This window comes from Equus quagga, chromosome 15 (genome assembly GCF_021613505.1).
Source record: "Equus quagga isolate Etosha38 chromosome 15, UCLA_HA_Equagga_1.0, whole genome shotgun sequence".
Lineage (NCBI taxonomy): Eukaryota > Metazoa > Chordata > Mammalia > Perissodactyla > Equidae > Equus > Equus quagga.
In genome coordinates, this window is record NC_060281.1 from 91,354,972 (window position 1) to 91,378,360 (window position 23,389).

At 52.0% G+C, this 23,389-nt stretch overlaps 2 protein-coding genes across 2 annotated transcripts; one reads left to right on the plus strand and one right to left on the minus strand.

Annotated features, from left to right (window-relative positions):
* Positions 1 to 258: 258 nt before the first annotated feature.
* On the plus strand, positions 259 to 2,927 carry LOC124226932 (cationic amino acid transporter 4-like). Its single transcript, XM_046640747.1, has 4 exons — positions 259 to 1,240; positions 1,696 to 2,288; positions 2,548 to 2,656; positions 2,757 to 2,927. Exons 1-4 carry the CDS (start codon positions 259 to 261, stop codon positions 2,924 to 2,926), a joined length of 1,854 nt encoding a protein of 617 aa, XP_046496703.1. The 3' UTR covers position 2,927.
* A 1,353-nt stretch (positions 2,928 to 4,280) lies between these two features.
* On the minus strand, positions 4,281 to 23,356 carry LOC124227222 (uncharacterized). Its single transcript, XM_046641068.1, is given in 9 exon segments — positions 4,281 to 5,135; positions 5,190 to 5,408; positions 7,301 to 7,445; positions 7,524 to 7,607; positions 7,681 to 7,711; positions 7,714 to 7,818; positions 21,481 to 21,596; positions 22,249 to 22,402; positions 23,224 to 23,356. Coding segments are annotated over 9 exon segments (1,842 nt in total).
* Between the last annotated feature and the right edge of the window lie 33 nt (positions 23,357 to 23,389).

Here is a 23,389-nt window from a genome sequence, read left to right on the forward strand (position 1 = left end):
CAAACACCCAGTCCCTTGTCCTGGAGGCAGGCTGAAGGGATCCCCACGCTTCCCTGTGGCCTCCTGCCCACCCTGCTGCCAGGCCCTGAGCCTGCCTCATCCACCCCTGCAGCTGCCAGTGGTTCCAGGCTTGGGTCCTCAGGGCAGGGTCAGAGCAAGGACTGAGGGCTGGTCAGGACCCAGCTGGGTAGCCTCTCACTCCACTCTCACCCTCTTAGGTGCCAGCAGCTGACTTGGTGCTCATCTCAGCTGCCCACCATGGCCTGGGGAATACCCAGCACCGCCAGCCTGGCGCGCTTCTGCCAGAAACTGAACCGGGTGAAGACACTGGAGGAGCCCACCATGGAGACGTCACTGAGGCGCCACCTTACTACACTGGACCTGACCCTTCAAGGTGTGGGTGGTATGGTTGGCTTAGGCCTCTACATCCTCACAGGCACTGTGGCCAAGTGGATGGCTGGCCCTGCAGTGCTTGTGTCCTTCAGCGTGGCTGCCGTGGCCTCCCTGCTCACAGCCCTATGCTATGCAGAGTTTGTAGTGCGTGTGCCCTGCAGGGGCTCTTCCTACCTGTTCACCTATGTGTTCACGGGCGAGCTGTGGGCCTTCCTCGTTGGCTGGATCGTGCTCATCCAGTGGCTCATTGGTGTAGCTGCCATGGCCCGCGTCTGGAGCAGCTACCTGGACGTCATCTTTAGCCACCGCATCCGCAGCTTCACCGAGGCCCATGTGGGCATCTGGCAGGTGCCCTTTCTGGCCCGGTACCCAGACTTCTTGGCTGCTGGCATCATACTTTTGTTCTTGGCTTTCGTCTCCTGTGGAGGTCGTGTCTCTTCCTGGGTCAACCACATCTTCTCCGCCATCAGTCTCATCGTCATCCTCTTCATCATCATCCTGGGGTTTGTCCTGGCCCGCCCACACAACTGGAGTGGTGAGGAGGGCGGCTTTGCACCCTTCGGCTTCTCCGGCATCATGACTGGCGCCGCCACCTGCTTCTATGCCTTTGCAGGCTTTGGTGCCATTGCTGCCTCCAGTGTTGAGGCCCGGAACCCAAAGCGAACAGTGCCTATGGCCCTTGCCATCTCAGTTGGTGTAGTGGCTGGCGCCTACATCCTCGTCTCCACAGTCCTCACCCTCATGGTGCCCTGGCACAACCTGGACCCTGACTCAGCACTCGCTGATGCCTTCCATCAGCAGGGCCATAGCTGGGCAGCCTTCATCGTGGTGGCTGGTGCAATCTGTGGTAAGGGGCCCATCCGGACAAGGTGGGAGGGAACAGGGCAGAGGGGCCTCCAGGGGACACATCTCCCCATCTGGGCCTGTGCTCCCAATTGCATCCTGGGCCCAGAAGGTGCTAATGATTAGACTATCCACCCGGGCTTGTTGGGAGGGACCTACTCACCACCCCTCCCAGTTGTACACAGCACGTTAGTTCTGGGGATGTGCTTCCAGATCCTTCCAGGCGGAAGGACTCAGCCCTCATCAGATTCTCCAGTGGGCCTGTCACCTAAACTGGGATGTCCCATTCCTGGGTGGTGAGGGGGAGCAATCCTGCACCCCACATACATTCACACTTGTTCTCAGAGCCCAGAGAAACTCATGCCCATGTGCCCAAGGGACCACCCATGCCCTGGCCCCCAGCAGCAGCCCCTGTGGGCCTGTGCATCATGCTGACCAGTCTCCCACCCTCTGTCACAGCCATAATCACTCTCCTGCTCAACATCCTCTTGTTCGTGCCACGCATGGTCTGTGCCATGTCTGCCGATGGGCTCTTCTTCCAGGTGTTTGCCCGCGTGCACCCCCGGACTCAAGTGCCTGTGGTGGGCATCCTGGTATTTGGGGTCCTCATGGCTTTCCTGGCACTGCTGCTGGACCTCGAGGCACTGGTCCAGTTCCTGTCCATCGGAATAATGCTGGAACTCACTGTCCTGACCACCAGCATTATCATTCTACGCTTCCGAAAGTCCCCTCCATCCAGTTCTCAGGGCCCAGGCAGCCCTGTGGGCACTGAGCAGGCCTCAGCCCCTGAGCCTGGGCAGCTGCGAGCAGCCGTGAGGCCCTACCTCCGCTTCCTGGGTGGGTGCAGACCTGGAGCCGCCGTGGTTTGGTCCCTCGGTGTCCTGGTGGCCTCGGCCATCACCCTGGACTGCGTGCTGGTCTTCGGGGACTCGGCCCTGCACCTCCCGCCCTGGGGCTACACCCTGCTGCTCCTGCTCAGCTCTGCCACGTTTCTGCTCAGTCTCCTCGTCCTGGGGGCCCACCAGCAGCAGCACCGGCATGACACCTTTCAGGTACTTCCTCCAGCCAGCGCTCACCACGCTCAGCCCAGCCAGCTCCCTTCGCCTCTTCCTCCTCTGCGGTGGCAGGATGCACCAGGGCCACAGGGTGGGGGAGGCCAGTGCCCCACACCCCTCTGTCTGCATGGCGGGTGGGCCCTTGTCTCCAGAATCTCCAGAGGCAGAGAAAGGATTTGTGGACTCCCAAGAAATCAGGCCCTGTGCCAGCAGCCCTTCCCTGCAGCCCAGCCCAGCCCTGCCCTTGTCCCCTCAGGTTCCCATGGTGCCCCTGACCCCTGCCCTGAGCATCCTCCTCAACATCTTCCTCATGCTGCACCTGAGCTACGTGACCTGGCTGGGCTTCTCCATCTGGTTGTTGATCGGTGAGTGGGGACCAGGCTGGGACCCTGGGGGGCCGCAGGAGGAAGGAAAGCAGGTGAGCAGGGCTGCGACTTGCCCCTCATGCTTGTGCCACCCTTGCAGGACTCGTGGTATATTTTGGCTACGGCATCAGGCACAGCAAGGAGAACCAGCAGGAGTGGCCCAGGTTGATGGCCACACACAGCAGCCTGAAGATGGTGCCAGCCCTGCAGCCCCCCAGCCAGGCACCGGCCCAAGAGCCGGGCCACATGGAGGAGCCAACCAGTCCATGAGGACCACTCGGGCTTCTCTGCCCTCCCCCACCTTCTCAGGAGGCCAAAAGAACTGGCAGTCCCTCTATCTGGGGCAGCTCGGGTTTTCACACCTTGCCATGCCGGGGTGTCCTCAGAACATCAGCCCAGGTGCTGAGCTTCGAGCCTGTGGGAGTGGGCCATGGCCACTGCTGGTGTGGTGGACTCTGCCCAGCGCCATCCAGTTTATGACCAAGTCCAGCTACCTGGGCAGGTGGAGTAGGGCGGGCAGGGAAGAGGCCTGAGCCCCAGGGACCCACAATAATAACAGGTCGGCCAGCCATGTGGCCTGCTGCTGTGTCCACTGTGGGGGTCTTTGTGATCCTGAGTCCTTACCTGTCCCCAGGAAGTAGATGATTATCTCCAACCTATAGCACATTTGCCGAGGTTCTGTAAGGTGAGGGTGCCAGCCCTGGGACAGCCCTGAGTCAGGGACATGGCCAGACCTGGGTCCGGGGATTCCGCCCTCAGGCCAGTGCCCTCTGCCCAGCACAGGGGGGAGCTACACACACCAGGCACAGGGTGGGACCAGGCTCCCTCCAAGGCTCCCCACATGTCCCTTGGGGGCAGATATAGAAAGCAGAGCCTGGACCCCAAGGAGGCCACTTAGAAAGGACAGGGCAGTTCTGGGCTCCCTCAGTTTCCCAGGGCTCCCAGAAAGCAGGGCATGTCCTGATCCCTGCCCCAGATGGAGAGACCCCCTGCCCGGGCACATGCATCTCTCAGGCACAGGCCCACATGTGCACACAGTCCCCTACATGGGCGTGCAGACTAAGACAGCAGCTGTTTCCCAGCCCAGGGCTGCCCGCAGCTTCCAGCGGCCTCTCTCCCTGCTGCCCCCTCAGGGCTTTGTGACAAAGGCTCAGGATGGGACACACACGGGGAGGTGGGTGCACAAGCACCTGGACCTGCTCCAGGGACCTTCAGCTCACCTGGTGGTGATGGAGCCCCGTCTTTGGGGGTCCCCAGGCCCCTGAGAGGGCTTGGCTCCTGCAGCCCCGTCCCTCCCCACTCCTGACCATAGGCCCAGGACACAGGGAAATTCTCCAGCAGGCAGGACTCAGGCCCCTGGAGGATTCCAGAGCCAGAACCAGGCCAGCCTGCTGGGGTTTCCATGTCCTCTGTTAAGAACATTCCCATCAGCCCCTGGGCTCCACCTGGGGCACTTGGTCAGAGCATGGTCCTCGGGCAGTTGCCTTAGGCTGGGGTAGCAGCTGTTCAGATGTATTCTCAGGTGTGACCTTGGGCAGCAGTGACATGTGTGCAGATATACAACCTCCCCACCCTATGGATCCCAGGAAGCCTGGTGAGCAGGTTCCAGGGCATTGGGCTGGTGTCACCAAGGAGACAGACAGAGGGTCCCAAAGGACCCCATGCCCACCAACAACCTCTCTACCCAGTTCCCCATCCCAGCCATCCACAGCCAAAGGGCTGCCACCAGGAAGGTGCTGGTGCTCATCAGCTGAGCAGGTATGGGCCCAAGAGGTGCCTGTACCTTTGCTTGGGGTACTAGGGGGTCAGAGCATCTGCCACCACACTCCTCACTCCATGGATGAGGCCCAGAGCTGGGAGGGGCCATGCCCTGGGAACCCAGCACAAAGCAGCTGCCACAGCTCCTCCTGCCAGGCTGCCTTCTCCCTGGCCTTGGACTCTGGCTGCACAGACACCACTGCGGGGCAGCTGAGAGGGCAGGGCCTCTCTCTGTGAGGGGGGTGCCGGCAGGGGGAGGAGGGCTGGGAGCCAGGCAGGGCCAAGGCGACCACAGCCAGTGTGGTGGACAGCTGGAGAGTGGGGAGCTGCTGGGAACACTGGAGACGGAGCCTGGGAGAGCATCTCCAGCCCCAGCCCCAGCCAGAGCCCCACTGGACCAGGGCCCTGCATCTGTTCCCTGCAGTCTGTACACGAAACTGGCTTCTGTGGGCCCCAGGCAGCACCTGCTGAGGCTGGAGCTGGGGGAGGGACAGGCTGCCTGGGAGCTAAAGGGTGGAATTCTCCCCCACCCCTGCCCTGGTCCTGCCAGGGCTTCAGCTGTGAGTCCCCAAGGTGGGGCACTGACCCTTCCCAGCCCCCAACACCCAACAAGCAGAGAAAGGCTACAGGCCTCAGGAATGGGCCAGCAAGTGGGTGCCAGGCCCCCAGTGACAGTGTCCAGCTCCCAGCAGCAGCAGTGGGGACAGGTGCTGGGCCCCCTCTAAGGCACCTGGGCAGCCGGATGTTGGGGAAGCCGCCTGTCTGCTCAGGGTTGGCAGTTCCCTTCGGGGCCTTTGCCTGCAGATGAGGACAGCAGGGCGGGGCTCCATCCACCATCCTCCAAAGTGTAGCCCAGGGTCAGGCAGGCCCGCAGCGCCCTCCTCATGCTTGGTCCTCCAGTAGAAATGGGCTTCTCCATCCACGTACAACAGCAGCAGGTCACAGGAGAAGGAGATCTGGGAGAGGCAGGGCAGACCCACGGCCTGACCCCAACCTACCATCCCACCACCTCCACAGCCCTCATCCCGAGACTCAATGTCAGCACAGGGGTCTCTGGGGGGCTTTCGGGGGGCACATGCTTACCAGCAGCCAGAGGGACCCACAATGACCAGACTCACCACACCCAGCTGGGCTGCTCCAGTGCCCAGAGTGAGGGTTGTGAGCCCAAACTTCCCTGCCTGAGACCTAGGCTGAGCCTCTCTGCCTGTGGCTGTCACTCCCTCCCAACCCTCCCCCCTGCCTGCCCACACCTGTCCTGGCCTGACCCCTACCTGTCTACTGATGAGGATGTTGAGCAGATCCCGTAGAGCTGAGCAGGCTCCGGGCCTCCATGCCTGAGGCCTCCCCGGAGTGAGCAGCTGTCCTGGGGCAGGAGAGAGTCCAGTGGCTGCTCTGCCCACTCCTGGGTGGCCTGGCCCTCACAGGCCTCATCTTACTCATCCACTGACTCCATCCACCCCAGCCCAAGTCCTGGGTCTCAGCCCTGTGTCATTGCTGAGGACACAGGGGACAAGCAAGCTGGGACCTGCCTCTCAGAAGCTCCCTGCCTGCTGAGGGGATGGGGACAGAAGGCTCCCTAAACAGACACCAGCATTGGGGGTGTGGGAGGTGGGGCAGCCTGGGGCTGACGGGTCCAGAGAGGAGCATGTGCTCTCCCCTGGAAGCCAGGGAAGACTTCCTGCCGGGAGACCCTCAGGCTGGATTCCCAGGGCTCAGGGAGGAGCTCTAGGGAGAGACAAGGGTGGGGAGAGCACAGAGGGGAGGAGAAGAGGGCGTGGGTGGGTCCAGCCCCACATGGTTGCATAGAGCTGGGGGGCCAGTGAAGTCAGGCCAGGAGGGCCCAGAGGGCAGTGTCATGGGCATCACCTCCAGGCCTGGTGGCTGTGTGCATGTCTGCATGAGGGTGATGAGGGGGCAGAAGGATGGGACAGGTCTGCTTAGGAGACTTAAAGACACGACAATTCATGCAACGCAAGAGCCTTGAGTGCACCTTGGATTGGAAAATAAAAGATTTAGGATTATTGTTGGCACAGCTGGGGAAATTTAAATATTAGATTTATCTGCCAATGTTAAATTTCCTGAGTGTGACAAGAGGACAGCGGTCACCTGGGGAAGGTCCTCATTCTCAGGACAGTGTTGAGAGGGGCGAGTGTCCAGATATCTGCCATTTACTTTCCAACGGTTTCCTGTGAAATCCATCTAAATATATCTGGCTCTCTCTAGAGAGGGAGAGAGAAAACAAATGGGGCAGAATGGTGAAAAAAATAAATAAAAATAATCATGGTGAACCCAGATGAAGGCTATATGAGTTTTCACGGCACTAATCTTTGAAGTTTTCTAGAGATTCTTGTACGTTTTCAGATAAAACCTTAAGGGAAAAGTAAAAAGAAAGCCCCTGTGCCATGGAGGGAGGTGCTGGAGGCAGGGTGGAGTGGAGGAGGGGTTGGGATTAGGGGTCCCAGCTGCAGCAGGGTGTGGGACAGATGGGGTGGAGGCCAAAAGGCCCAGGAGGGAGGCTGGATGGACTGTGCTGGGGGACCTGGAGCTGAGAGACCCCTCCTGCCCTGGGACCCCCTCACACACAGCAGAGTGTCCAGAGGGATGGGCCAGGCTGTGGTCTGTCCCGGGCACCACAGGAGGACAGGTCTGGGAGGACCTGGCTGAGGAGCAGCGGGCGGGCAGTGGGGCTGCACCTGAAGTTGGAGCTCCTCTCCTGCAGCTGGAAGGAGTCGTGAGGTAGGCAATCGGGGCCCATGGTATCCAGGTCACCATCTCAGCAGACGTGGATGCCACAGCACCGCCCTGCACACAGCACATCACTGCTCCCACAGCACATGGGCCCAGGAGCATCTCCCCCGGTCCCCCAAGAAACCTGCCCCCACGGACCCACTGCAATGCCAGGTCCTCAAAGACCCCACCAGCCATGGCCACAAGGTCCCCGATGTGGAACACAGGGCAGTAGGGGCTGAAGCGTGGGTCGTAGAGGCAGTGCTTGAAATAGGTGGCATCCCAGGTCTCCAAGGCACTGGACCTGAAGGGTTGGGGATGGGGGAGGATCATGAATAGCAGGGGACAAGGAGGATCTGGGGCCAGCCAGGACCCACCATGCTCACTTGGTGAGTTGAACTTGCTGAAAGTGACAGTGATTTTGATGAACAGGGTGAAGTTCTCAGCCTGGACCAGCATGGGCTTCCTGCAGGTGGGGGGAGGTAAGGGGCAGGCTGTGCTGGTCCTGGGACCCTGCCCTGGGTTTCGGGGACACTTACACAGGCACAGTGTCACTCTCCATGGGGCACCTGCCCAGATCTCATAGGTCCTGTGGGTCCCATTGAAGATCACACACTGGCCCATTTTTATGCCTTGAAAACAGATGACAAACTCCAGGCCTCCAATCCCCACAGAACCTGGGAAGGGAGTGGACAGGGGGCTGCTGGCAGAAAGAAGAGACACAGAGCCACCACTGGGCCTGCAGAGGGGAGACACCCAGGGTCCCAGCCCAGCCCCCGGAACCCCCATCCCAGTGGAGGCGCTGGAAGACAGGGCCCACAGTGACCATGGCTGTGCGTCTCCATCTCCCCTTCAAGACAGTCCTCGTCAGCCCAGCAGGTCCCCAGTGGATGGAGAGGGCTGAGGTGGTGAGAGAGCAGAGCTGTCCAGGCCCAGGAGGTGTCTCCCCTGAGTGACCCAGCCCTGCAGTCCCCAGTGACACACCCCTCCCCTGCTTAGCCCCCAGGTTCCCTGAGTTTGGGGCACATGGGAAAGCTGGAGAGTGCAGATAAAAGGAGGTGGTCAGAGGGGGGATGGCAACCAGCCCCCGGCCAGATAGGGGTGCAGCGTTGTCTCCCAAGACAGAGCGAGAACTTCCCTCCTGACAGCTCTGTCCCTGGGGGAGCAGAAGTGACTCCTCGAGGCCAAGCTCCTCTGGTCCAATTCAGATGACAGAATAGGGACGGTGGAGGGACTCTGGGAGGGTGAGTTCATGCCAGGGTGGAGGTGCTGGGTGTGGCACACAAAGGGTGGGACCCTCCTCAGAGGAGCCTCTGGGGAAGTGGGACCCCACATACTGGCCCAGGGACCACAGGCCAGTCCCTTCCCCACCTGTTCTGCTGTAAACAGGGACATTAGTGACTGCATAGGGTCACAGAGTTCTGGGCATCAGCCAGGAAGGAGCGGGGACAAGCTCTCTGGGAGTCCCAGACCCCAGAGAGGAAGCACCCTCAAGCGTCGGGCACTGAGACAGACATGGCTCTGCCAGGTGGAGGGTGGATGCTGCTGCCCAGGGCCCCTGGCTCAGGGGCAGCAGGAGGAACGCAGCACCAGGGTGGCAGGAAGGGCTGAGGACTCGGAGAAGCCAACTGAAACGGTGGGACTTTGTGGGGGTGGGACTGTGAGAAGTGGGCAGGGACAGAGTGGGGCCACCTGCTCTACCTCACCGTCCCTACCTATGTCTTGAGTCTGGCACTCCTCTCTACCCATGCTGGGTCACCATCTCCTCCGGCCAGACCACATGGTGACCAGCATGGGCCCCACCTCTGCCCTCATCCACCTCCCTCCAGCAGCCCGCTTGGTCCATCCCAATACACAGATGGTCGCACCCCCTCCCCTGAGCCCTTCTGTGGCTCCACTGCTACTGGATCCACTTCAGCTCCTGAGACGGGCTCACAGGCCCTGTGATCTTGGGCGACCCATTCCTTGCCCAGTGCAAACCTAGGGACAACCCCACTCACTGCAGGGAGCCCTGGAAGGGTCCCAACTCACACAGCTTAGGGCCTCTGCCCACACAGCCCCCTCTGCCTGGACATCCTCAAGATCCCCCTCCAGCCTCACACCCTGCAGGAACCCTTCCCGAGACCCCGGGTTGCCTGACATTCCTCCCTGGGTCTCCCAGCTGCAGCTTCTTCCCCCATCGCAGGACTGGCTGCCTTGGCTGCGCTGTCTGTGCAGGAGCTCCGTGAGGTGGGGACGGTGGAGTTTTGCAAGCCCGGTCTGGGGGAGGCTCAGCAGGTGTTCGCTGGAGGCTGTGACACTACAAGGACACGGTGCATGTGCTGGGAGGGACCAGACGACCAGGCCCCTGAGAGGAGCTGGCAGGAACTCCACTATTCTCAGGAAGCCAGCTTGTGGGATCTGATGGATTACCCAGCCCCGGCAGTTTTGAGGGAAGGGCCAGAAGCCCGGACATGGACAAAGAGGATCACACGGATTCCAGAAAACGCAGACCCGTGGCCACAGCACAATTTCAGGACAGTCTACAAACCAAACATTAACTAGACGTCTCTGAGCATTTAGAAAGGGAAGGACATCATGTGTGTTTCTGAACGTCAGCACATGCTCTGTGCACGTGCCTCACCTCGTTGTGGACAGATCAACCGGGACATGTGGCACCCCAGCCACTGTGGTGCGACCAACGACCAGGACTCAGAGGACAGAGGCCACACAGTTACCCTCCAGCCCAGCAAGCGATTCAGTGTTGGGCGCAATTAATGAAAGATGTCACTATGGACAATAGAAAGCAAATAAAGTATGTTCTCAGACCAAAAAGTACGTTAAAGTAGGAAACAAAAACAGAAAAGTAGCTGGAAAATCCCAAAATATTTGCAGATTAAACAACACATGGATGAAAAAAAGACGTCTCAAGAGAAAATGCAAATATTTTCCACTAAATGAAAATGAATATACAACTAATCAAAATGTGTGGAATGCAGTGAAAGGAGAACCTGCAGGGGAATTTATGGCAGTAAATGCACATATTAGGAAAAAAGGGGCCAGCCTGGTGGCCGAGTGGGTAAGTTCACAAACTCCACTTCGGCAGCCCAGAATTTCACTGGTTCGGATCCTGGGCGTGGACATGGCACCACTCATCAGGCCATGCTGAGGTGGTGTCCCACATGCCACAACTAGAAGCACTCACAACTAGGATCTACAACTATGAACTGGAGGGCTTTGGAGAGAAGAAGGAAAAATCAAAAAAGAAGAAGATTGGCAATAGATGTTAGCTCAAGGTGCCAATCTTTAAAAAACAAAAAGATCTGACACAATAAGCTGGAGAAAGAAGAACAAAGGAAGCCTAAAGCAAACAGAAGAGAGGAAATAATAAAAATTACAACAGAAATTAATGACACTTAGGGGCCAGCCCAGTGACCTAGTGGTTAAGTTCCCACATTCTGCTTCGGCAGGGGGTCACCAGTTCAGATCCCTGATGCGGACATGGCACAGCTCATCAAGCCATGCTGTGGCAGGCGTCCCAAATATAAAGCAGAGGGAGATGGGCACGGATGTTAGCTCAGGGCCACTCTTCCTCAACAAAGAGGAGGATTGGCAGCAGATGTTAGCTCAGGGTAATCTTCCTCAAAAAGAAGAAAGAAATTAATGACACTGGAACAGGGAAATCAATAGAGAAATCAATAAAACCAAAACTAGCTCTTATAAAAGATTTAAAAAATGGATAAACCTCAAGCCAGGCTAGCTCAGAAAAACAGAGAGAAACACAAATTCCTAATCTCAGAAATGAGAGAGGGGCTATGATTACTGATCCCATGAGCAGTAAAAGGATAATAAAGAAATGTTTGACATTTGATATCTTCCCCAATGAGTTATTTTGGATCTATAGTGAATCTTGAAATGAACTAATTCAAATCTCTCCCGGACCCTTTGACAGCTGGCTTCTAACTCAGATAACCAAAATATTGATGAGGATGTGAGTTAATGTCTGAATCATTTCCATCTAGTAAGACTCTATCGTGCATAAATTAGACATCAGCAAAATGCAAAAGTTGTGGGATTCAAAGGACAACATTTAGAATGAAAAAAGACAATCCACAATATAGAGAAAAATTTGCAAATTGTATATCTGATAAGAAACATACCTAGAATATATAAAGGACAGTAGCAACTCAGTTATAAAAAGACAAATAACCCAATTTTCAAATAGGTCAATGAGCTGAACAGACATTTCTCCAAGAAGATACACAAATGGCCATTGAGCACATGAAAACATGTCCAACGTCATCAGCCGTCAGAAAAATACCGATCAAGGCCACAGAGAGAAGCCATTTCACACCCACAGCGTGGCTAGAACCAAAGACAGACGGTGAGTGTGGGTGAGGATGTAGAGGAACTGGGACCCTCACACGCTGCTGCAGGAACAGGAAACGGTTCAGGCGCTTTGGAGAAGGTCCTCCTGGCATCCAAACAGGGACACAGAGAGTTACCATCTGACCCAGCAGTTCCGCTCCCAGGTGTGCGCCCAAAAGAAAGGAAAGCAGATGTCCACGCAACAACTTGTGCAGGAATGTTCACAGCAGCCACAGTCATAAAAGCCACAAAGTGGGCACAACCCAAATGTCCCTCACCTGAGGAAAGGAGAAATACATCGTGCTACAGCCCCACAATGGATATTCCTCAGCAATCAAAGCAATGAGGGGCTGACACACGCCACAACACGGATGGACCCTGAAACTGCTACGCTGAGTGCAAGGAGCCAGACACAGAAGGTCACACACTGTGTGATTCCATTTATACAGAATGTTCAAAACGGGCCATTCCATAGAAACAGAAAGTGGATTTGTGTCTGCCTAGGCCTTAGGGGCTGGGGGAAATGGGCCTGTCTCCTAACAAGGAATGTGTTTCTTTAGAGGGATGGTGGAAAGCTTCCAGAATCGACTGTGCTGATGTTGCACAATTCTGTGAATATACTAAAAAACTGAATTGCATGCCTTCGAGTGTGACTTGTATGTGAACCGTATCTCAGTAAAGCTGTTCCCGTGATTAAAAGACAGCATCGTGCATCGTCAACAGAGAATGTAACCCCCAGAAGGGAGCACAGAATCTCGTTCACTCACCTTACAGGATCTGAACTAGGGCAACAAAACCCAGCGGCAGTCTATTAGCTAACGATCTGGGTAGCAGGAAATCCTGAAATATTCACGAAGATTTCCATGTTTTAATTTTCAGAAAAAGGCATCAAAGGTTTAAAAACTCATATTCATAAATGTCTGGAAAGAATCATCATCACTCGGGGGAGGGGACACGGGGAAGTCGTCAAATGGAAAGAAGTGTCAGTATTTGGGTCACACAGATCTGCACCCTGAATGTGAAGGTGGACCCACATCACCACTCCACCCCCAGGGATGACCTCAGAAGTCAAAGAGGACAATTAACTATCTCTTTCGAAAGCATCAGTTTGTGAAAAAACAACATATTAAGAAATAAACATTTTAGGAAGGGGGTGGAGCAAAATGGCGGGGTGAGCTGACCCTGGATTCTCTCTCCTCCAAAATACAACAAAAGATTGGAAGAACTGAATTTCAGAGAATAAACATAATGCCAGCTCGTTAGAGACCTACAATACCAAGAAGGTGGAGATCATAAACCTTGCTTACACCCTCGGAGGCGCTGGAACGGTAGGAGAGAACATCGCTCCCTCCCCTAGAGTCTGCGATCGCTGCGGGGCGGGTCGGGAAGGAGCGGGGGAGGGGCCGCGCGACCAGGGGATCATCCAGGACTCCTGCTGCTGATTCAGTGGAGACCAGCTGCTGGGGGGAAAGCTTCCGTCCACGGGGACCCCATGAATCAAGGGCCTTGGGAGACCAGAGAACAGAACTAATCTGAACCCAGACTGGCACGTGTGAGTAACAGCCCCCCCCCCAAAAAAAGCCAGTGGGCACAGCCATCTTGCCCCAAGGCGGAGAGCTCATAACACGGGGCTCTCGACCCCCATCTAGTGGCGACAGGCTGTAACTGCAACTGAATTCTACCACCATGCGAAAAAAACGCTCCTCTACCATCCAGCAATTTATAAAAGCCCCAGACCAGAAGGAAAACAATAAAAACATAGAATTAAGTCCTGAGGACTTGGAATTAGGTAAACTAAGTGATAATGAGTTCAGAGCAGCTATAATCAAAAAACTCAATGAGGTAGAGAGAAAGATAGAGAAACAAGCCGAGTTCTGGAGTTACTTCACAAAAGAGATTGAAATCATAAAGAAGAATCAAACAGAATTACTTGAGATGAAAAACATATTGGACCAGATAAAACAGAATACGGATTCCCTGAATGCCCATGTAGACAACATAGAGGAGAAAATTAGCATAATCGAAGATAGACAGGCTGAATGGTGCCAGACAGAGGAAGAAAGAGAACTAAGAATTTTAAAAAATGAGGAAAAGCTCCAAGAGATAATGGATTCAATGAGGAGTAAGAACATAAGGATCATAGGAATTCCCGAGAATATGGAAAAGGAAAATGGAGCAGAAAGTGTGCTTAACGAAATTATTGAAGAGAACTTCCCAAATCTAGGGATCAACGGAGAAATGTGTGTAGAGGAGGGTTTTAGATCTCCCAGATTTGTCAATGTAAAAAGAGCTACCCCACGGCACATAGTAGTAAAGTTGGCAAAAAGGAAAGATAAGGAAAGAATACTCAGGGAAGTAAGAAAAAAAAGAGAATAACCTATAAAGGATACCCTATCAGACTGTCAGCGGATTTCTCGACAGAAACCCTACAAGCTAGGAGAGAATGGAGTGACATATTCAAAGCTTTAAAGGATAAAAATCTTCAGCCAAGAATACTCTATCCAGCAAGAATTTCCTTCAGATATGAGGGAGAAATTAAATCTTTTCCAGACAAACAAAAGTTAAGGGAATTTGTAACTAACAGCCCTCCATTACAAGAAATCCTCAAGAAGGCTCTCATACCTGAAAAAAGAAAAAAGGGAGAAAGGGGACACAATCCACAGACTAGGGAGACCAATGGATAGAACCAGAACAGGATAGCAAATATTCAACTATAGCATTAGGGTAAAGGTAAGGAAACTACCAAAACAAGGACGATCTTATCACTCTAACTCTACAAATTCATAAGACGAGCTGGAATAAAAAATGAAAATAATTATTTAGGAGGGGAAGAGCAAAGGGTCTAAATCAGTATTGGTCGAGTAAGTAAGAGACCACCAGAGAATAGACTATATTATACACGAGATTCTAAATACAAACTTCAAGGTAGACACTAAAATAAAGTACAGAACAGAGTCACAAATCATAAATAAGGAAAAATCTAAGAAACCCAGCATAAGAAATTGCAGTATTAAACGGGTAGTCTAAAGCAAACAGGAAAAGAAACACAGGAAAACAAGATGATGAGCGACAGATTAACAGCACTAAGTCCACATGCATCAATAATCACTCTCAACGTGAACGGATTGAACTCTCCAATAAAAAGACACAGAGAGGCAAAATGGATTAAAGAACACGATCCAACAATTTGTTGCCTCCAGGAAACACACCTCAGCCCCAAGGACAAACACAGACTCAGGGTGAAGGGGTGGAGGACAATACTTCAAGCAAATAGCAAGGAAAAAAAGGCAGGTGTTGCAATTCTCATATCAGACCAAGTGGATTTCAAAATAAGACAGGTAAAGAGAGACACAGAGGGACAATATATAATGATCAAAGGGACACTTCATCAAGAAGAAATAATGCTTATACATATCTATGCACCCAACACAGGAGCACCAAGATTCATAAAGCAACTATTAACAGACCTAAAGGAAGATGATAAAAACAACACAATAAAATGCAAACTGGTACAGCCACTATGGAAAACAGTATGGAGATTTCTCAAAAAGGTAAAAATAGAAATACCCTATGACCCAGCCATCCCATTACTGGGTATCTATCCTAAGAACCTGAAATCAGAAATCCCAAGAGTCCCTTGCACCCCTATATTCATCGCAGCATTATTTACAATAGCCAAGACGTGGAACCAACCTACATGCCCAGAAACTGATGATTGGATAAAGAAGATATGGTATATATACACAATGGAATACTACTCAGCCATAAAAAAAGACAAAATTGGCCCATTCACAGCAACGTGGATGGACCTCGAGGGTATTATGTTAAGCAAAATAAGCCAGTCAGAGAAAGACGAACTCTATATGACTCCACTCATAGGTGGAAGTTAACATATTGACAGGAGATCTGATCGGTGGTTACCAGGGAAAAGGGGGGGAGGGGGTGGGCACAAAGGGGGAAGAGGTGTACCCACAACATGACTAACAATAATGTACAACTGAAATCTCACAAGGTTGTAATCCATCATAACATTAATAAAAAACCCCACAATGATAGTAGGGGACCTCAACACCCCACTCACATCAATGGACAGATCATCCAGACAGAAAATCAACAAGGAAATAGTGGAACCAAATGAAAAACTAAAACAATTGGACTTAATAGACATATATAGATCACTCCACCCTGAAAGAGCTGAATACACATTCTTCTCAAGTGCACATGGAACATTCTCTAGGATAGACCATATGTTGGGAAACAAGGCAAGCCTCTACAAATTTTAAAAAATTGAAATAATAACAAGCATCTTCTCAGATCATAGTGCTATAAGGCTAGAAATTAATTACAAGAAAAAAGCTGAGAAAGGCACAAAGATGTGGAGACTAAACAACACACTACTGAACAAGCAATGGATCATTGAAGAAATTAAAGAAGAAATAAAAGAATACCTGGAAACAAATGAAAATGATAGCATGCCATACCAACTCATATGGGATACAGCAAAAGCTGTAATAAGAGGAAAATTCATCGCAATACAGGCACATCTTAACAAACAAGAAAAATCCCAAATAAGCAACCTTAAAGCACACCTAACTGAACTAGAGAAAAAAGAACAAATGAAGCCCAAAGTCAGCAGAAGGAGAGAAATAATAAAAATCAAAGCAGAAATAAATACTATTGAAACGAAAAAGGCAGTAGAAAGGATCAATGAGACAAAGAGCTGGTTTTTTGAGAAGATAAATAAAATTGACAAACCACTAGCCAGACTTACAAAGAAAAAAAGGGAGAAAGCTCAAATAAACAAAATCAGAAATGAGCGAGGAGAAATAACAACAGACTCTGCAGAAATACAACAGATTATAAGAGAATACTACAAAAAACTATATGCCAACAGAATGGATAACCTGGAGGAAATGGATAAATTCTTGGACTCCTACAATCTCCCAAAGCTCACTCAAGAAGAGGCAGACAATTTGAACAGACCAATCACAAGGAAAGAGATTGAAACAGCAATCAAAAACATCCCAAAGAATAAAACCCCAGGACCAGATGGCTTTCCTGGGGAATTCTACCAAACGTTCAGAGAGGATTTAATACCCATCCTTTTCAAGCTATTCCAAAAAATTAGGGAAGATGGAACACTTCCTAACACATTCTATGAGGCCAACATCACGCTGATCCCAAAACCTGACAAGGACACCACGAAAAAAGAGAACTATAGGCCAATATCACTGATGAACATAGATGCAAAAATTCTAAACGAAATTTTGGCAACCAGAATTCAGCAATTCATCAAAAGAATCATACATCATGATCAGGTGGGATTCATACAAGGGACACAGGGATGGTTCAACATCCGCAAATCAATCAACATGATACACCACATCAACAAACTGAGGAATAAAAACCACATGACCATCTCAATAGATGCAGAGAAGGCATTTGACAAGATCCAACAGCCATTTATGATAAAAACTCTGAACAAAATGGGCATAGAAGGAAACTACCTCAACATAATAAAGGCCATATACGACAAACCCATAGCCGACATCATACTCAATGGGCAAAATTGAACATCATCCCCCTGAAAACAGGAATGAGACAAGGATGCCCTCTATCACCACTCTTATTTAACATAGTACTGGAGGTCCTGGCCAGAGCAATCAGGCAAGAAAAAGGAATAAAAGGAATCCAAATAGGGAGGGAAGAAGTGAAACTCTCGCTGTTTGCAGACGACATGATCTTATATATAGAAAACCCCAAAGAATCCATTGGAAAACTGTTAGAAGTAATCAACAACTACAGCAAAGTTGCAGGGTATAAAATCAATTTGCATAAATCAGTAGCATTTCTATACTCCAGTAATGAACCAACAGAAAAAGAACTCAAGAATACAATACCATTCACAATCTCAACAAAAAGAATAAAATACCTTGGGGTAAATTTAACTAAGGAAGTGAAGGACCTATATAATGAAAATTACAAGGCCTTTCTGAGAGAATTGGATGACGACATAAGGAGATGGAAAGACATTCCATGTACATGGATTGGAAGAATAAACATAGTTAAAATGTCCATTCTACCTAAAGCAATCTGCAGATTCAACACCATCCCAATCAGAATCCCAATGACATTCTTTACAGAATTAGAACAAAGAATCCTAAAATTCATATGGGGCAACAAAAGACCCCGAATTTCTAAAGCAATCCTGAGAAAAAAGAACAAAACGGGAGGCATCACAATCCCTGACTTCAAAACATACTACAAAGCTACAGTAATCAAAACAGCATGGTCCTGGTACAAAAACAGGTGCACAGATCAATGGAACAGAACTGAAAGCCCAGAAATAAAACCACACATCTATGGACAGCTTATCTTTGACAAAGGAGCTGAGGGCATACAATGGAGAAAAGAAAGTCTTTTCAACAAATGGTGCTGGGAAAACTGGAAAGCCACATGGAAAAGAATGAAAATTGACCATTCTTTTTCACCATTCACCAAAATAAACTCAAAATGGATCAAAGACCTAAAGGTGAGACCTGAAACCATAAGGCTTCTGGAAGAAAACGTAGGCAGTACACTCTTTGACATCAGTATTAAAAGGATCTTTTTGGACACCATGCCTTCTCAGAGAAGGGAAACAATAGAAAGAATAAACAAATGGGACTTCATCAGATTAAAGAGCTTATTCAAGGCAAATGAAAACAGGATTGAAACAAAAAAACAACCACTAACTGGGAAAAAATATTTGCAAGTCATATATCTGACAAAGGCTTAATATCCTTAATATATAAAGAACTCTCACAACTCAACAGCAAAACATCAAAAACCCAATCAAAAAATGGGCTGGAGACATGAACAGACATTTCTCCAAAGAAGATATACTGATGGCCAATAGGCACATGAAAAGATGCTCATCATCGCTGATCATCAGGGAAATGAAAATCAAAACTACACTAAGATATCACCTTACACCCGTTAGAATGACAAAAATATCTAAAACTAATAGCAACAAATGTTGGAGAGGTTGCGGAGAAAAAGGAACCCTCATCCACTGCTGGTGGGAATGCAAACTGGTGCAGCCACTATGGAAAACAGTATGGAGATTCCTCAAAAAATTAAAAATAGAACAACCGTACATTCCAGCCATCCCACTACTGGGTATCTATCCAAAGAGCTTGAAGTCAGCAATCCCAAAAGTCCTATGCACCCCAATGTTTATTGCAGCACTGTTTACAATAGCCAAGACGTGGAAGCAACCTAAGTGTCCAGCAACAGACGGATGGATAAAGAAGATGCGGTAATATATACAATGGAATACTACTCAGCTGCAAAACAGAACAAAATGATTCCATTTGCAATAACATAGATGGACCTTGAGAGAATTATGTTAAGTGAAATAAGCCAGCGAGAGAAGGATAATCTGTGTATGACTCCACTCATATGAGGAATTTAAAATTATGGACTAAGAACAGTTTAGTGGATACCAGGGGAAAGGTGGGGCAGGGGGTGGGCACAAAGGGTGAAGTGGTGCACCTACAACATGACTGACAAACATTAATGTACAACTGAAATTTCACAAGATTGTAACCTATCAATAACTCAATAAAAAAAAGAAATAAAAATTTTAGACTCATGAAGAATTGAATCTTCCAGATTCCCAGTTTTAAAACTATAAACTTGTGAAGAGTCCATTTCACAGGCACTGAAGGGACTCTCCTCCTCGTGGTTGGAGTGGATTCCAGACGTGACAGACGCCTCAGGATACAACTGAAAAGAATCCACAGTGTTTGCAAAGGGCTCTTTGTTGACCCTGAATCCAACCCTAAATGCTCTGTCAGACAACAGACACAAAGGCGGGTCAGCACAGCCAGCAGGCAGAGAAACGAGGATCATGGGAAATTCAGTACTTTGCAGTGATGGTGCAGGGTGAGTGTCTGTTAAAATCTATCAGGGTTTAACGTACCTTCCACGAGTGAGCAAACACAAAGTGGTTCTGGATGTGTCACAAAGCTGTGCACCTGTTCGTGATGCCAATCTTTGTCCCCCCTCAGCTCACGTGACCATCACCGACCATAATACACTTTCCTGGGTGCAGACTGCTCACCAGGGCCAAGGTGCCTGAGATGCTGGTGCCACAGAAGTCCTGGCTACTTAGCCAGTGACACCTCCAACCTGCACCTCCCCTGTTCTGTCCTGGCAGGTCAGGAGGACCCCCACCCACCCCAGCCCAGGGGCTCTCCAGTGACTTTCATGACACAGTCAAGGTTTAATGACTTTGGAGGCCTGGGGTCACCAAGCACAAATGCATAAAGAAGCTGCCCTGTGTGTGCACAATGATCACATCAAGGAGCGTTCTTGACACTGAAAAGGAAGGATGTCGTTTCCAGAATAAAGGACAGACCATCCCAGGAAACAGCAGTTGCCAAGCTCCCCCTGACATGTGCATGCACATAATACACAAATATTATATGTGCATGCACATAATATACAAATAGTACTCACCCCACCTTTCTAAGGGGTTCCCTCCTCCCTAAATGGAGATATGAGAAACCTACCCCCAGGGGTGTGGTGAGAAATGAGCACAGGGAAAGTGTGAATCCAGCCCCAGCCCAGAGCGAGAGGGAAGACGTGTCAGCTGCTTGATTCTCACACACACGTCTCCTCCTGGCCTTGATCTGCGCACTGCCCGCCGTCAGGGAAGACTGTCCAAGGCCAGCCTGGGGCAAAGCCTGGCCGTGGGGACCAAGCCTTGGAGAGGCCCAGGTGGGGACACCAGGTCACAACGCAGGGGCCCCATGGCGTCATTAGTTCAAAGCAGCTCAGGTCCACTCTGCACACCCACCTGAGTGCTGACCTGCTTTGTACCAAGCACAGCGCTGGGCGGCCACGGTCGGGAGCAAGTCAGCTCCTGCCCCCCAGGAATGTCAGACCAGGGAAACGAGAACCAATGACGGCCTCGGACATCCAATAATCACTGATCTAGTGCTTCTTGTAGAGATTTACATAGAAACATAGAGAAGCAGGGCATTTGAAACACAGTCAACAGAAACTGGGAAAAAAAAACATAAAATGAATCATCTAGCTAAATGAGTGTGGGGAAATCGTTTGCTTGTGGAAGTTTGGCAGGATGCTCGGGACCTGTGGCGGCTGCTGGCTGAGTGTGCAGCAGACGCAGCAGAACAGAACCACTCAGCGAGGGAGCCAAGCACATTGGGGGGAGATTCCACCCAGAGCGAGGTTTTCATCACTGGTCGACAAATGACCTGTGGTAGAATCTGACCCTCCCCCAAAGTATCCCCCAAGGGGTCATTTTATTCATGGAGACCCACATGAGCACCGTGTGCTTTGAGCTCTGGAACAGCAGGACATCAACTGGCCCGCACATACCAGGCCAGCCTTGGTCCTCTACCCAGCAGGTGCCCTGGTGCCAACAGCGAGCCCACCCTGATCTGCCCGAAGCCGATGGTGACGGTAGCAGCAGAGGTGAAAACTTTAATGATTGACGGGGCAGGAGATGACGTCCAGCAGGAACCCCGGCCAGCCAGGAGGAAATACTGAGTGGTCACAGGTCTGCCTGGTCCCAGAGGACATGGGTGGACACGGGCTGGGAGATGGGGTGTGGGTGGGACTGGGGCTAAGGGCCAATGGTGACACACCCTGTTTGGACTGGTTTGTAGAGCAGGAAAAGAAGGCTGGGGTCTGAGGCTCTGGGCGCATCTCTAAGTGTCCTGGCCTCTCAGCAGAATAGGCGAGGGCTGAGGGCTGAGGGAACCTGTAACCCCCCGCCCCCCACCACACACACACACAGGGACAGCACTCAGAATGCAAAGAAGGACATGCAGAGGGCAGGGGCAGCCCCAGGAGGCAGGGGCCTTGGGGCCTCAGGAAGAGCAGAACCGCAGCCCCCACCACAGCAGGAAGGCCCAAGGGTCTTAGCCAAGGGCAGGAGCCCCACGGGTAGGCCAGTAGCACAGCACAGGCGGGCTCACCGGAGGCGTAGAAGGAGACCAGGAGGGACATGATGGCCATGGGGGCCAGAGTCACATCCCGGGAGGTGCCAGGAAGACCTACACGAAGCACCCATGAAGGCAGAGTAGAGGCCAGACTGTTGGGGAGAGAGAGCGATGAGCCCCCAGGAGGCACATGGCAAGCCCACAGCGTCCCTGGTGTAGACATCTGAGCACAGGGGTCTGTGTATCCATTGGGTATGTTCGGCACACCAGCGCACACAGGCAGGGTAACCACTCACCCTCTGTCACCCACGAGTGTGACCTGCAGTGACCAGGGCACCTCTTTTCTCCCTGTACCCATCTGGTACCACCTGGGTGCCACCCGCGGGAGCACAAAGGCCTGTGTGCTCTATGTGAGTGTGTGAGTCTGAGAAAGCGTTCTTAAGGCCACGGTGAGCCATCCCGCTGGCCCTATCACACAATCTAGAAGTAGCTCGGTGCCTGTGTGATAAGCGTGACAAGAGCAGGTACAGGGACATGTGTCTGCCCAAAGGCACTCACATGCTCTAGATTGTAAACCAAGGATTCTTGGGTCCCATGGGGTTGGAGCCCTGGGTGCCCCACTGTCTGGAGGGGATACTGTACATTTCTCCTCGGCTTCCAGGTGGGCGCTGAGACCTGGAGTGGGGTCAGGCCGTGGGCGTGGCATGCAGCGTGCAGCAAAGGCAGACATGTCATCTGGGGCAGGATTCAGGCCCCTCAGCACAGGTGGGTGACTGGGGAGTGACCCTGAGCCCGACCTAGAACCTGGCCATTAAGTCCATCTTCAGCCACAGCACAGAGTCCTGGGACAGCCAGGCCAGGATGGGCAGCCTCCTCTGCACGGCCACAGGGGGGCAGCAGAGGGCTGGTTGGGCCATGAAGGCTCCTGAGGCCAGTGCCTTCACAGAAGAGCCCATGCCTGGGGTAGCAGGAGGGTCGACACAGAGCAGCAGTCAGGGTCCCAGCTTCAGAGAACCCAGCAATAGGGTGGGGGTCCAGGGCATCAGCAGAGGCACAATCTGTCTCCCCTCCAGGGGGTCTGACACAGATGGGTTAAATGCTCCCTTGCTGGTCTGAGAGGAAGCCAACAAGCTGTGCAGAGGGGCCTACACCAAGGTGGGCCGTCCCCTCCCCTGCTCACTGCTCTCCCCGAATCCCCCTGCCCAAACCCTGGGCGCCTTCTCTCCCTGCATCAGTGCTGGCCTGGAAGAACGCGGTAAAGGATTTCTCAGTGAGAAGCTGAAATGTTCATTAGACTCAGGGTTTCTCCTCCCAGAGAATTTGTTTCCTTTTTTTTCCTCCCCAGGGAATTTAACTGGGAGCAGCACAGAGACAAGCAGGGTCCAGGGGGCACTCTTTTCTGGCTGGCGGGGAGTGGGTGGAGCACTGGCTCCCTGAGGCCTGGAGACTTCCCAGGTGCGCCCCACTCCACCCACTGAGGGGGACGGCAGCGCAGGAGGGGGGTCTCCCATCCTGAGGCCACGTCTTACCCAACCCCTACCTGTGGCATCGCATCCCTAAAGAGGCCCCAGGGATTCTAGCCATTTCTGGGAAAGGCAAGATTCCCCTGCATCAATTCAGGGTGCACAGCATCCTCTAGGATCCTGCATGTAGAGCCAGCCCCAGACCACCCCTCACCCGGGCCCCTGGAGCCTGCTCCAGGCAGAACCCAGCCCCCAGCTCCAAAGCTGCTTGCTCTGAACCCTGGGGTCAAAGGGTGGGGACCCCACACCAGCTGACAGTCCATGGCCTGCTGGCCCAACAAGGCTGAGGGCAGCAGGGACCCAAGTGGGGACTCAGTGGGTGTGGAATGGGGGTCCCCGATGGAGGTGCCTGCACCCTCAGATCCCACACTGCCCCTCAAGTCCACCATGCCCCGGTGACCCTAGTTATTCCCAGCAGCTCA

Bases quoted from the DNA above. Each gene is read 5' to 3' on its own strand.
- LOC124226932 (XM_046640747.1), top strand. From the start codon at position 259: ATGGCCTGGGGAATACCCAGCACCGCCAGCCTGGCGCGCTTCTGCCAG. The intron at 1,241-1,695 runs GTAAGGGGCCCA...CCTCTGTCACAG, and splicing joins GGTGGCTGGTGCAATCTGTG to CCATAATCACTCTCCTGCTC. The intron at 2,657-2,756 runs GTGAGTGGGGAC...CCACCCTTGCAG, and splicing joins CTCCATCTGGTTGTTGATCG to GACTCGTGGTATATTTTGGC.